General features: G+C 34.3%; 1 protein-coding gene across 1 annotated transcript; it reads left to right on the top strand.

Moving 5' to 3' along the window:
* Positions 1 to 18: 18 nt before the first annotated feature.
* On the top strand, positions 19 to 13,944 carry LOC111707938 (calcium-activated chloride channel regulator 1). The gene is made up of 7 exons (XM_023481126.1): positions 19 to 23; positions 3,545 to 3,651; positions 4,074 to 4,779; positions 5,990 to 6,663; positions 7,148 to 7,438; positions 7,743 to 7,985; positions 11,978 to 13,944. Exons 1-7 carry the CDS (start codon positions 19 to 21, stop codon positions 13,198 to 13,200), a joined length of 3,249 nt encoding a protein of 1,082 aa, XP_023336894.1. The 3' UTR covers positions 13,201 to 13,944.
* Positions 13,945 to 14,646: the final 702 nt, after the last annotated feature.

The raw sequence follows: 14,646 nt of genomic DNA, 5'->3' as shown, positions 1-14,646 counted from the left end.
GGATTAGAAAATAAGAGTATGAGGCAAGTAATCAGGATGGATCAAAAGAGGCGGGTTTAGAGTAGATATGAAGAGACATATAAAAAGAGAAGGGTTCAGGCTGGATTAGAAGAGAAGGGTTCAGGACGGATGAGAAGAGAAGGGTTCAGTATAGATGTAAAGAGAAGGGGTCAGAACGGATGAGAAGAGAAGGGTTCAGGCTGGATGAGACGAGAAGGGTTCAGGACGGAAAAGATGAGAAGGGTTCAGTAATCAGTATAGATGTAAAGAGAAGGGTTCAGGTTAGATGAGAAGAGAAGGGTTCAGGTTAGATGAGAAGAGAAGGGTTCAGGTTAGATGAGAAAAATAGGGTTCAGAATGAAGGAGAAGGATTCAGGAAGGTGGAGAATAGAAGGGTTCAGGATAGAAGAGAATAGAAAGTTTAAGGACAGATGAGATATAACGTGTTTAGGACAGATGAGAATTTAAGGGTTCATGACGGATAAGAAGAGAAGGGTTCAGGACGGATAAGAAGAGAAGGGTTAAGGACGGATAAGAAGAGAAAGGTTCAGGACGGATAAGAAGAGAAAGGTTCATGATGGATAAGAAGAGAAGGGCTCAGGACGGATAAGAAGAGAAGGGTTCAGGACGGATAAGAAGAGAAGGGTTCAGGACGTATAAGAAGAGAAGGGTTCAGGACGGATAAGAAGATGAGGATAGTTGGGACATTTTATACCATCTTAAAGGGACAGGAGGATAGTTGGGACATTTTATACCATCTTAAAGGGACTGGAGGATAGTTGGGACATTTTATGCCATCTTAAAGGGACTGGAGGATAGTTGGGACATTTTATACCATCTTAAAGGGACTGGAGGATAGTTGGGACATTTTATACCATCTTAAAGGGACTGGACGCGTAATTTCAAGTGATCATTCATTTTAAGAGAGGAGAATGTTCGATTCAAAACAGTACCTTTCAAACCTTTGTCTTGATAAAGATTAATGAGGCTTTTCCAATTGAGTCTTTGCCACAAACTCTGATTGCAATACAAATCCCTACATGTTTTCAACCCAATACTGTAGAACTTATTTCAACTTTTGAATTATGTTAGATCAAATAATATTAAACTTGAAATATCAAAGGTTTACACTATTAGGTTGCAAAGATATTGCGATTAGAACATTTTAATTTGTGGCAAAGACTCAATTCCTTTTTTTATTTGTAATCTATATAAGAAAACAAGACATTCATATGTAAATACTATGCTGGCCGGCCAAACGGCTGGAAAATATGTGCTGATTTTTTGTGTGGACGCTCATTTTTATTTTTATTTTTTTCTTCAAAATATTTTCTCCCCTCGGCCAACGCTGGTCTTATCAGCTAGTAGTTATCTATTAGCTGTACAAATTACTCGCGGATTTACGCTGCAGAGGCAATGAAGGAACTTGTGAGAAAAGGGAGGCGATATCTTCCTCATTTTTACTCAGATTAGGAATGAAAAAAAACTTTTGTGAATTGGACAATGCTGCTCTTTAAATGGGGGTTCAATTATTAAAAAGGTTCTTTAAAGAGAAAATTACGCGCAATTTAATAGTGATCGATACAATAATGAAAAGTATAGATTTATAAATACAATTTTTAGTTGATTTGTAAAAAGTTAATTATGATTGAGATCTCGATATCTGCAAAAAAGTTATGAACATTATATAATTTTTTACTTTAAGAGATTCATGTTTGTAAGAGCAAAAACTTGTCAGAATTTCTACTTTACTATAATTATGCTGCTTGTTGTGGGAATCCTCCAACCAGCCTTGAAATTGTAGAGACAACTTGGAAAGGGATAAGCTTACTTTAACACAAAACTGATAATTTGGCTGAAAAACATAAATTTTTATCTTCTCAGAAGAAAGTTTGATTCAATGTATTTTGGCCAAAACAATTGAGTTTTTGCCAAAATCTCTAATATTTGAATCCCTAAATCTTTGCAACCCAATGCTGTACACCTTTGTTACATCAAACTATAAATCCTGTTAAATCAAATAATATAAGTTTAAAATATTAAAGGTAGCACAGATTTAGGGATTGGAAAATTTGAATTTGTGTCAAACACATTATCTATCTTTTAGTTTTTCCCCGTAAAATTGTTTTTTTCTGAATGTTATTGTTTTCTGTAATCTATTAGATGTGAACAGGACTATATCGAAATTATTGGGAAAACTATGACATTAGATTTGACGCTCAATTTTTTCAAACATTAAAAAAAAAGTCTAAAAATTATCGATATGATTCTCAACAGTTTGGAAAGCATAGAAAACATGTTGAAAAGGAGAAACGTCATAAAACAAAATAAATATTGAGAGTGCTGAAGATTCAAAGGGAAGAGATTATCCGAAGGGGAAAAAAGTTGATTTAATGATGAGAATCCATCCAGTTCAATTGCGGACAGGGTGTACAATAGGATGTGCATATAAACAGGGTGATTAACCGATGTTTTACAACATTTAAACTAAAAAATTATTGGAAATTAGATAATTTTTTACAGTTTTCTCTTTTCAGAATTTATTAATTTACAGTTTTTTTGTGGATTCTCAACTAAACATTGGACACCCTGTATCAGGGCAGAGATTAAGGGCAGGATGTGGGAAGGATGATGAGAAAGTGTAAGAAAGTTAAGGATTAAAGATGGAATGGAGTTGGATTATCTCTTCTGATTATAATCCGGACCCCAAGTACCAGATGTCCAGAATAGTTTTTTTATCAGGTTTTTTTATAGTTTAAATATTTTTTTATTAGGGTACTATATCGACTTTTAAAGCGTTTTGGACCCCATTCCTTTTAAAAAGTAGTTTTGACGTTTTTTGAAAACCAACAACCAAACCAAACTAAGCAGCCAAATATATCCATGGATCGGATGAAAATAAAAATACAAAGAAAATTTTCATTTCCAAATATGTGATATTTCTTTTTTACGGATTTTAGGACAGCATGCGAGACTTGACTTTTTAATCCCTAAATAGATATTTCAGTTTCCCAGCTTAAACTCAGTAATTGGAGACTAACAACATTTCAAATTTCTAGATTTGTTTTATTAGTTTTTGAACGCCATTCTTTTAAATTTAACACGATCTTTTGTTTGAAAACATTTTCCTTCAAACCATTTTTAAACAATGAGATTTTTTGTTATCGTTTGTAGGTTTCTAAAAATGAGAAAATCGAAGCCATAAACCTTTCCTTGGATCATTAAAGGCCAATACAATTTGGAACTGAAAGATTAAGCACTTTTCATATTTTTTGGGTAAAAGCAAACCAGCAGACGGGCCATGTATATATGCATAGAAAAATATCCATAGGTATAAAAAGAATAATAAATACAACAAAATTTTTTTTTTCTCCAAATATATCAACAAATTTTACGGATTTTAGGACACCATGTGACAATTGACTTTTTAATCCCTAAATAGATAAATCAGTTTTCCAGCTCAAACTCAGTAATTGGAGACAAACATCGATTCATATTTAATATAATAGTAATAACAAATAATGATAATAAATATTAATTTCAGGATGTATCCGGCTGAGTATAGGGTTGGGAATGAGAGCTATATCTCCAAGTCCTGTCGGAGCAAGGACGACTCTCTTTTCTGCAGGAGAGATGACTATGATAGCTCAGGTACTTTTCTTAAAGAGATCGTAGACGTAACTTAAAAACACCCTCCATTTCAAGAGTGGCATGCCCGACAGTTGATTTCTTTAAATTTCGGGTTCTCTTTAAAAGTGACTCGCGCATTCAGCATCAGAAACAATAGAGGAAATTTTCAGCATTAAAACTTTTCAACAAAAGAAAATGACGATATGCTCGATCATTTCTTATGCTACTCTTTTAATGGAAGGTTACTGAAAATGACGTCGCGATCCCTTTAAATGCAAGGAATTCATCTTAATATCAGAAACACCCGCATGAATACATTCTTAATCAAATGTTTTACATTCCGGTTCAAGTTTATGGGGTAGACCATTTGTTAACAGCCTACACACAACCCGTATTCTGAATGCTAATAACATTGCGAAATTATGATTTGCCATTTGATTTAGTTCCGAGTAAACAGAACCTACTTTGCCGGGGTGAAAGCGGATTAGAATCCATACTCCGGGTACAGGACCAGGAGATAGAGGAGAAACAGCAGGTGGAGAACCGGGAACAGGAGTGGAAGAATGAACAAGAGAAGGTACTAAATTATATTGAATCTCCGAGTACAACCCCGGGCAGTGTTAGACCGAGTAACGGAAGTGCTCTAAGGGAGAAACCAGATGGAGTAAACCCGTCCGATCTTATTTCTCAGGCTGAGCAGAAAACCAAGACCCTGGGGCGGACCCGGAGAGAGGAAACTCATAAAATACCCGGGTCGGGTTCCAGGAATGAATTTACTCTGGGTGCGGATTTACAAGGTTCAGAAGGATCTAATTCTCCAGAGTTTTTCACCGAACCAACACTCAAGTACGGGTTCGACTCCGAGGATAGTTTTGAGTCTGGATTTCCATCCCGGGGATACAGGATCAAGTTTCAATATGTTCTCTCCTCAACAACAAAGTACAACATCCTCCTGGACCAGTCTAGCGGTATGGCCGAGGGGAACAGGTGGATTTACGTCAAACGTGCCCTCTTCCGGTTTATTGATCTACTTCCGGTAGGCAGTCGGTTAAATATTTTGGCGTTTGGATCTTCAGTGAAAGAAGTTTTACCAACTACAAGAGTGACTGAACTGAACAGAGATGGATTGTTTGGAAGAATTCCTCGCAGGAAAATTAGAATATTCAAAAATTAATGAAAATATCTAAAAAACATCTTTTTAAAGTGAAACCCAAATTTTTAGCTGTTTTTCGTCCTTTAAGATTTTAATTTTTCTTTGAAACAAAGATTGTAAAAGTAAAGATCTAAGATTTTTTACCCAATATATTAATGAATTATTGCCAGCCCTCCCCCCACATCTTAGAAAAATGTGAACATCTGGTAGTTGTTGAACGGTATATTAATTGATTTTAAGAGTATTTGTATAACACCAATGGACTGCATTTCCCAGGGATTTTCTTTTAACATTTCAGACTCCAGAGACACTAAACTGAGTTGTCATGTTTAAAAGTTCTTTAATCTCGTTCAAATCTAGATATTTATGTGAGATTACTGTTGAGACCTTGTTATTTTGTGGCTCCTCTAGTTTAAACTTTACGTATGAGAGAAATTTTTTTTTGCCACAAACTCTAATTTTCTAATCTCTCAGGTTTCATTCTATACCCTCTTTCATTTTTCCTTTACACAGTCCCTTTAAATCGCGTTTACAAGATGTCAAAATAATCAAAAACAGAATGGGGTCGAACCCATAGGTCATGATATCAGAAATTTAAGGGTTAACCCCCCCCTCCCACTCCCCTCCTTAACTCTTAATTGATTGTCATTTACCTAGAACATAAATTATGAAACGTCCCATAGTATTGAGAGCTTAATGTTTAGGAATAGTCATTTTGAATAATCTAAATATACAGGGTGTCCCAAACAAATGTTCTGAAAATAAAAAAAAGGTTATTCGAACAGTTTGTTTACGTTAAACTCATAAAGTTTGAAATTCAAAATGTTAACATTTACTCAGATATTTATGTACATCCTTAATATATATATTCTATTATCTTCAATATATATATGTAATATCTGCAATTCACTTCATTATTGCATTAATGAAATATTTGAACTTGAAAATCAAGGGCTCACAACTCATGAATAGAAAGTTGTTTCAGAATATATTCAAAGTTGTAAAATTATTTATAAAGAAAAGATACATTTTTGGTCTTATTTTCTAAATAGACAGGTACAGGTATCAAATGTCCTGTCTAGGTAATTGTTATCTGGAAAAGAACTTTTAAAAAAACGTCTTAAACCATTTTGAAATGTATTACTTTGTAGTTAAGCGTTATTACAAACAATTACTAACATTCATTGAATATTCTAATCCCTGTAGAGTGCTTGATGACGTCACATCTTGTGTTGAATGTGCTCTAAAGGGTACCCTGAGCAGTATCGGACACAATGAAGCTGTGATACTGATCAGCGGGGTTCAGAATCAGATTCCAAACTATGCGCGAGTGTTGAACCAAGTCAGAGAGAAGAAGATACCGATCTTTATCGTAACCTACCCTGCCACCATCCATCCGTCCTACATTCCGCTAGCGGAGTTTGGCGGAGTTTACTCCGTTGTTGAGAACAGTCCTAAACTTCATCCTCTCACCCACCTCCAGGAGATACTGGCCAGTATTATTTCAAACACTGAGAGTGAGACCGTTGAGAAACTTCATGAAACCCATTACAATTCCTTAGCATTTGCGGGAACATTCAACTACGACAGGGAGGACCCTACAGATCTGATGATCACACTGAATGTGCCAGACGAGGAAAAAGTTGAATTCTTTGAGGTAAAAGATCCGTCCGGGAAGAAGCGTATCTTTTCCAAGTTTGAGGACGGGATGGTTTACTTCAAGTTCTCTGGGCATCTCCCCTCCGGTATCTGGTCCTACCACGCCAAGCTTTACCATGACTCCGTGTTCCCTGACACTAAGATGTCCGTGGATGTGATCACAAGGTCGGAGACAAGCTCCGGGATCTATGTGGATATATTCACCAGTAATCAAACTCCAGGTACGTATAAATTCATAAAAAAAACTTTCTGAACCCTACATCTTTGCAACCTGATGGTGAACACCTTTGAATTTTAATACTTTGATTCCACAGCATTTTTGGTTTTGAATTAAAAAGGTCTACAACATATGTGTGCAAATATATATAGGCTATCAAATTAGTGTTTGTGGAGAGTAATCAATTTGTTTGAATTCATATAGTTTTAATTTAATGCTTTCGTCATTCAAATTCGAAGTGCTCTTCCAAAAAATATTTTTTGTCCGCTTAAAGTTTAACATAATAGAGGTTCTTAAACAATTTAGATATTACTTAAGGGACGAACCAAATAGCTTTAATAAAACATTTTTTGGAACCCCTGTTTGATTTATACCTAAATAATGTTCTTAGGACGTGAAAGAACATGAACTGTTTCTTTTATATCATAAAATATATTCAGTCTTCATGCTAATTTTGTGCAAATTATTTATACTATCTTTTTTTCTAGATCCGACCAAAGAACCGGTTGTTGTCTTTAGCAAAATCATGAGAAACGGTCTTCCTATAGTTGGTGCAAAAGCAACCGCTGAGCTGTACATACCAGGTGGTGTACAGGACGGTGCGTTGTATACCCTAGACCTGCATGACAATGGTCTAGGGTACCCGGATATTACAGCCGGGGATGGAATTTACTCCGGGTATGTTCCCGGATACGGGATGGTTCCTGGCTTCTATGCAATCCGGGTTCTGGTTACGGATAACAACGGCGAAGCTGGACAAGCTAAACATCAAGCTCAAGGTAGATAATAACACGTAAATTTCGAATAAAAAAGGAATTCCAGAAAGAAAGTAATGAAAAGTATCAATAAGCATTCATGTAGATTAACTATTGTAAGCTTTATTTTGAAATACATTTCAATCCCTTTACGGAATTGTTTCGCTTTGTAATTTTACTTTTTAAAACCAAAATTATATTTCAAAACCAAAATTAAATCAGATTAAATTATGATTATATTATTACATTATTGCAACTAAAACATCACAGAAAATCAAACAGTAAAATTAGTTGTCTTTTTTGCAAATTTTTTATAATATTTATTTAGTAGAATCTGTGTCCGAATGTTGTGGATCTAGAATTGAATATGGGAATATCTCCGCCCCAACAGGAACTTTTCAACGAATATCTGCCGGGGAATCCTTTTATCTGGCCCACGGTTACCCGCTAACAGAAGACATCTCTCCGCCCTGCCGAATATCTGATCTACAGATGGCGGAAGTACTCAACGAAACACTCGCCATCCGCCTCGACTGGACAGCTCCTGGAGGCGATCTAGATTTTGGAAAAGGTGAGAGAAGCTTTTTATATATCTGTTCTTTGATTAAAGCTTCCGAAAATGTCACAATTAATTTTAATTAACCAGGGACCTCCCAGTAATATAAATCCAATCTATTTTTGATGGTATATATCATAGCTAGCTTCTCATCGTTAAATCCCTTAATTCCCCTTAATCCCCCAGCTAATAATCCAATTCCCACCTGTCACTTTTACTTTTAATATAGTGAGAACCCTGCAAACTCTGGAATGGAAAGACGACTTTAGACTCCAATTATGATTTTAAATAGTCCAATAAACATAATACACAGATAGCCATAATATCGTCTTCCTATTCCACATTTTTCTGGTCATCTCTGTATATCTTGTAGATAAATCCTCTTTTTAATTAATCCACTTAAACTGTTAACAAAAAAGTGACTTCCATTTAATAAGTGGCACGTCCGATTCACATGGTACCCTTAAAGTTTAGTCTGAACAAATCTGTGCAACCTGATGGTGGAAACCTTTGACATTTAAAACTTGGATTATTTGATCTTACAGAACTTATAGCTTGAAATATGTAAGGTCTACGACAATGGGTTTCAAAGAAATAGGGATTTGAAAATTGTGTTTGTGACAAAGACTTAATTCCATTTTTACATATTTTTCCCTGTAATTTTTAGAAATACAATTTTATTCGTTGTTCCACATTTTATTGCAAAGCTCGAGACCTCTTATCTTGATTGCGTTTACCCCACTTTCCGGTATTGAGTCTTCAGGTTGATGCATCCAAATTTTCAGTTCTAAATTTACCTCATTTTACAAGATTGAAGTGTAATTTGCTCTACAAAGCTGATCATATGTAGAGGGTTTACATGGTTTCCGTGAAATTGAAAAAAAATGAGATAGGGTTGGGGGTTGGGGGTCTTGTATAGGCTGTCAACATGTTTGTTTTTATAGATGTCTAAACGGATGAACCGATTGGGACCATGTGTATGACCTAAAAAGAAATAGCTTTAAGATGAAGATGCGAAAAAGAAAGCAACATTTAAAAGTTCAAATTATTACTAGAAAAAAGGAAGCAAAGCGTCCTGTTTCTAATAGTTCAAAGGAAATTTGTAAATTCATTGAAAAAATCAACCTTTAATTGAAGCTTGCTTCCTCAAATCTGCGAACACAAAGGCTAGTTGTATTAGTAGTGTATGGTTTTATGAACTTTCTTAAATCTAGCATATGGTCAAAACCGCACACTTTCATTTCGGTATACACGGCCACTTTTATAAACAAAAACAATTCCGAAGTTTCATTTTAGGATATCAATAATACAGTTTATTCTTTCAACGAATAAAAATACATGTGTGGTAAAGGGGTCTTAAGCGTAATTTTAATTGAACTTTCATGTAATGATGGCAATGTCCAATTAACTCTTAACAGGTTTGTCTGATCAAGCATGAATTAGATATCCATGTTTTTCTTAATTAAAACTGTTTATTTTCATTTGTGGGTTCTCTGCACAAGTCACCATGCGTATTTCTTGCTTTTAAGAAACTGTGCAGAAATTATCAGAATTAATCACGTTTCGAGTGAGAAAACGAGGTTATCTTCCACGATTTTTTACCAGTGTACACCTTTGTAAATAAGAGCATTGCATGTTATCTTTGTATGGAGGGTCAATTCAAATTACGCTTTCAAGTTACAGTACAGTCCTTTAAACCAGGAAATGGCTTTAGCTTGTTTTTAACTTTTTATTTTCGAATCTCAAGTGGGGTTTTATATATTTTTTATCATTATGTTTTGAGTAAATTTTCAAAAAAAAATTTATCTATAAGGATGGATTTTCGAAAGTTATAATTGATTAAAGTCACATTGTTAATTTTCATATTGTAAAAAAACTTATTCCACTTGTGCTCTACTATATTATAAATAGATAGATAAGTATAAATAGATAGATAAGTATAAATAGATGGATAAAGATAAATAGATAGATAAGTATAAATAGATAATTAGTATGAATAGATAAATAAGTATAAATATATAGATAAGTATAAATAGATAAATAAGTATAAATATATTGATAAGTATAAATAGATAGATAAGTATAAATAGATAGATAAGTATAAATAGATAGACAAGTATTAATAGATATATAGTTATAAAAGGAATAGACATAGATAATATGTAAATAGCCAGATGAGTACAAGATTAAGTAAGATATTAACGCAGGTACACGTTACAATGTACATATATATAGGTACACGTTACAATGTACATATATATAGGTAAACGTTACAATGTACATATATATAGGTACACGTTACAATGTACATATATATAGGTACACGTTACAATGTACATATATAGGTAGGGAGGAAGTTAGTTTATAGGTGGGAAGGAATAAAGTTTGTAGGTACTTATATAAATATGTAGATTACGAAAGCATGAAACATCTTGCAAATAAATCTTAAAATAATTGTTGATATTTCTTCATAGATAGATATATTATATGTAGATAGCCAGATAGACACATTAGATACAAAATTGATAGATAGAAAGATATATAAATAGATAAATAGATGAATATATGTTTATTATAAACCAGGTATAGAGATTAATGAATAGATGAACAGTATGGAATACTAGGATATGAGATGGTGCACGTCTAATCAGTAGATTTACATACAACATCTCATACTCATCCTTCTCTACATTTATCTATCTATTTATCTATCTATCCTTCTATCTATCTATCTTTCTATCTATCTATCTATCTATCTATCCTTATTTCTTTATTTATATCTTTACAGTTCAAAAACTTTACAGCTTAAAACATTACAGTTCCTAAACTTTACACAGTTCCAAAACTGTGCACTTTCTATAACTTTAAGTTTAAGATCTGTATAGTTTAAGAACTGTAAAGTTTAGAAACTTTAAACTTCATGAATTGTAAAATTATGGATCTGTACAGTTCAGGACCTGTAAAGTTTAGGAACTGTAAAATTTAGGAACTGTAAAGTTTAGGAACTGTAGAGTTTAGGAACTGTAAAGTGTTGGGGCTGTAAAGTTTAAGATCTGTATAGTTTAGGAACTGTAAAGTTTATAAACTTTAAACTTCATGAATTGTAAAGTTAGGGACCTGTAAAGTTCAGAAACTGTAAGGTCTAGAAACTGTAAAGTTTAGAAACTGTAAAGTTTAGAAACTGTTAAGTTTAGAAACTGAAAAGTTTAGAAACTGTAAAGTTTAATATGTAAAATTTAGGAATTGTAAAGTTTAAGAACTGTAAGCTCTATAGAACTATAAAATTTAGGAACTGTAAACTATAGTAATACTGCAAAACTTAGGACTCTTTTGTTTAGGTTAAATACTTTACGATCGATATCTTTATCTTAGAATTTTATAATTTTATAGGACTTAAGAAATATAACTTGGATAGTATATACTGTTATTTTCAGCCTAGGAACCTTTTAGGCTTAGGGAGCCATGGTTAGGAACTCCTACTATTAACTCTATTGTTAGGAAATATACATTTTAAGAAGACTATTATCCTTCAATCTTTGTCTCTATCTAAGTGTGTGAGTGTGAGAATCATTGTGCAGAGTTAGTGTTGGAACTGAAAAGTCAAGACTGTGCTTACAAATTGGATTTTTATTTGAACCTTGTCTTTGTATCCACAGATCTAACTTGGACAAGATGCATTAAACAACCTTTTCCAGACATGAACAATTGAGCCCCCCCCCCCTACCCTCCCTTTATTCCCTCCTCCCCCTCCCTCGTCTACCCACAGATCTAAGCCATACCTTTTATTGTATACAGTTCCTCCCACCGATTAATTAAGTCTTTGAAACTTTAGCTTTGGAGGCATTAAAGCATTTACTGTCCCTAGCTAGGCCTAGACAGAAGAGAAAAACAGATTTTTAATCAAAGCATGCAATTTTAATGTTTTGCTGAATTGTCATAGATTTCAAGCAAATTATTACTACGCTTCGTCCCACACTCAGTGGTTCTAATTATTTCTATTATTTCAGCTCACAAGTATGAAATCCGATGTCACACTGATCCAAGTATGCTAGCAGACTCAACCTTCTCGGAGAAGGGTATCCTGGTTCACTCTGAGAGTGTTCCTATTCCAGGAGTATACGGGACCCCCCAGACATCAACCGTTGGGGTTCCTTGGCCTAATCAGCTCTTTTATTATGCTATTGTTGCCATTGATGATCGGGGGAACCGGGGCACAATCAGTAATCTAGTATCCGTCTTCATTTTAGAATCATCTACAACAACAACAACAGAGAGTGGTTCCTCTCCAGCACCCATTGATCCTCTCGACATATTATCCTACCTTCAATCCCATCAACTAAACTCCAACGACTCTCTAGATGATAAGCATCTAAGGGAAAAGTTTCTAAAACTAAGCGAGAATCTGGTGGAATTAAAAGGCTCAAATTCTGAGATCTATATAGCGACCGGTATTGTCAGCGGGGTGGTAGTGGTAATCATTATCATATTGATAGCATTAGTTCTGCTCAATCGGAGAAAGCGTAGTATGTCACCGGTTCCAATCCCTGCTACTCCTAATACTACAACTACATACAAGGAACCTGAAGATAAATCTAATCTGGGTCAAGTTACTAAACTTAGCTCGGATGGAAGTTCTAAAGTCCTCCTCTCCTGGTTAGATTCTCTACCTAAGACAGATGATAAAGTAGGAGTAACCTCCAGCAGCCCTAGCTCTCATAACACCAGTCTTGATAGCACTCTTAACACCATCAGCAGGAGGAATCATACTCTAACCAAGACTAATCCATACAGACACAAAGTCCTCACTAACGGTAGTTTTGTAAGTTTGAAAGATATACCGAGTGGGAGTGAGGAAGGATCAACTAGAATGACCAGCAGTACCCTTGATGATTCCAATGGATCAGACACAAGCAGTGGAAGCCACAACAATGTTGGACTTACGTCAAAATCCTTAAAAGTGGCAACAAGCTCTGGGATCAAGAGGTCGAATACTAGCGCCTCCTCCCTCCGACCTGACAACCCAGTTGTGATCAATACGGCCAGTTTACGTAGGTCCCACAATACAGGATATTTTAGCTTTCGAGATTATAGTCCTGTATACGCCACAGCTACACTAGGACGTGGATACAGGAGTAATCTACCCGTCTTAGCAGAAGATAGTATTCATGGAACCATGAGACATCATCCAAATCAGACCAGGAGAACTAAACGGACTGAATCCTTTGTCTAGGAACTATTTTATTTTGACGGGATGAGAAACTTGAGAGTTTAATTTCATGTTCTAATCTAACCCTTGTTCTAAACTATAGTTACCCTGTATATACGTACCTTAAAGGGACTGTAAGCATATTTTCAAGTGACCTTCCATTTATAGAGTGGCGTGTTCTATTTTCAACAATATCCTTTAAACCTTTGATTAATGATTTTTCCTTGAAATTCTTATTTATATAGAGGGAAATTAAGTGTCAAGAAACCGCGCCAGTGTACACTAGCGCGGAGACTACAGTATACACAGTAATCTCGAGTTTCTCTGCACTCAATCTGCTGGACAAAGGTTTAAAGGGTACAATTGTGAATTGGACACATGCCTCACTACAAATGCAAGTTCACTTAAGATAACGCTTACAGTCCCTTTAAACCAGCAGTAGAGCTAGATAAATGTTGGTGAAAATAGATCTTAGCTACGGTGACAATTTGAAAAGCTAAACCCAGGATTATATCTGATCGATGATGATATTAAAGTGATCCTACCATATATGTATAGTTCATGTTAATCATAGAACATAACTCCTAAAATAACAACAGACCATGTGAACACTATTTTATAGGACTGATGCTGTGGTCTTTTAATAACCCTTTACAGTGCCCCCCTCCCTCCCGGCTGTGAAACATAACTGTGATGTATATGTTACATTATATACCTTTATTCATTAGTTTTTAAATATTATTCATTTTATAAAAATTTTGAAAATTTTACTGTCAGAAACAAGGAGAGAGAGAGAGAGAGAGATAATTGAAGGAACCAAGTTTTAAGTTAAACGTGACATCAAGAGAAAGGAATTGAGTTCTTGCCACAAACTCTTATTTTCTAATCCCAATATCTTTGCAACCTAATGTCGTAGACCTTGGATATTTCAAGCCATGAATTCTGTTAGATAAAATAATCTAAGTTTGAAATATTTACATCATCAGCTGGCAAATTTCATTATTTTACAATTATATTTGATTATTTTAACATATTTTAATTGAGTCTTAAAGAAATGTGAGCACTAACAAATTCATTTTACAATAATATATGATACAAATTGTTTAACACATATTTTAATTTAGAATTTAAAAAATATAACTCGTTAAAAAGCAAAATGGACAATAGAATTGAGTTTTTGCCATACACTCAAATTTTCTATTTCTTCTTTGTAACCTGATGGTTTAAAGTTTTTACATTTTAAACTTTAACTATTTGATGAGACACAATTTATAGTTTTAAATATCTGAAGTCCAAGACAGCTTACAAACATACACTGATTAAAAACAATTAATATAATTGATTTTCCACGTCAAACTAAAGTAAAATTAACGTAAAATTGAAATATTATATGTTTTTTTTTTCATAACTCATTTAAAAAAAGACTTTTGAAAATAACAATAATACTTTCTAAATCATAAAACAAGACAT

This window comes from Eurytemora carolleeae, unplaced genomic scaffold (assembly GCF_000591075.1).
Source record: "Eurytemora carolleeae unplaced genomic scaffold, Eaff_2.0 scaffold653, whole genome shotgun sequence".
Classification (NCBI taxonomy): domain Eukaryota; kingdom Metazoa; phylum Arthropoda; class Copepoda; order Calanoida; family Temoridae; genus Eurytemora; species Eurytemora carolleeae.
Note: the sequence above shows the minus strand (reverse complement) of the source record. Positions and strands in the feature narration are given on the sequence as shown.

What these genes read in the sequence shown, in the direction of transcription:
- LOC111707938 (XM_023481126.1), top strand. An exon ending in TTTGGAAGAATTCCTCGCAG is followed by an intron (nt 4,780 to 5,989) that starts GAAAATTAGAAT and finishes TAATCCCTGTAG; the next exon opens with AGTGCTTGATGACGTCACAT. An exon ending in AGCTAAACATCAAGCTCAAG is followed by an intron (nt 7,439 to 7,742) that starts GTAGATAATAAC and finishes ATATTTATTTAG; the next exon opens with TAGAATCTGTGTCCGAATGT.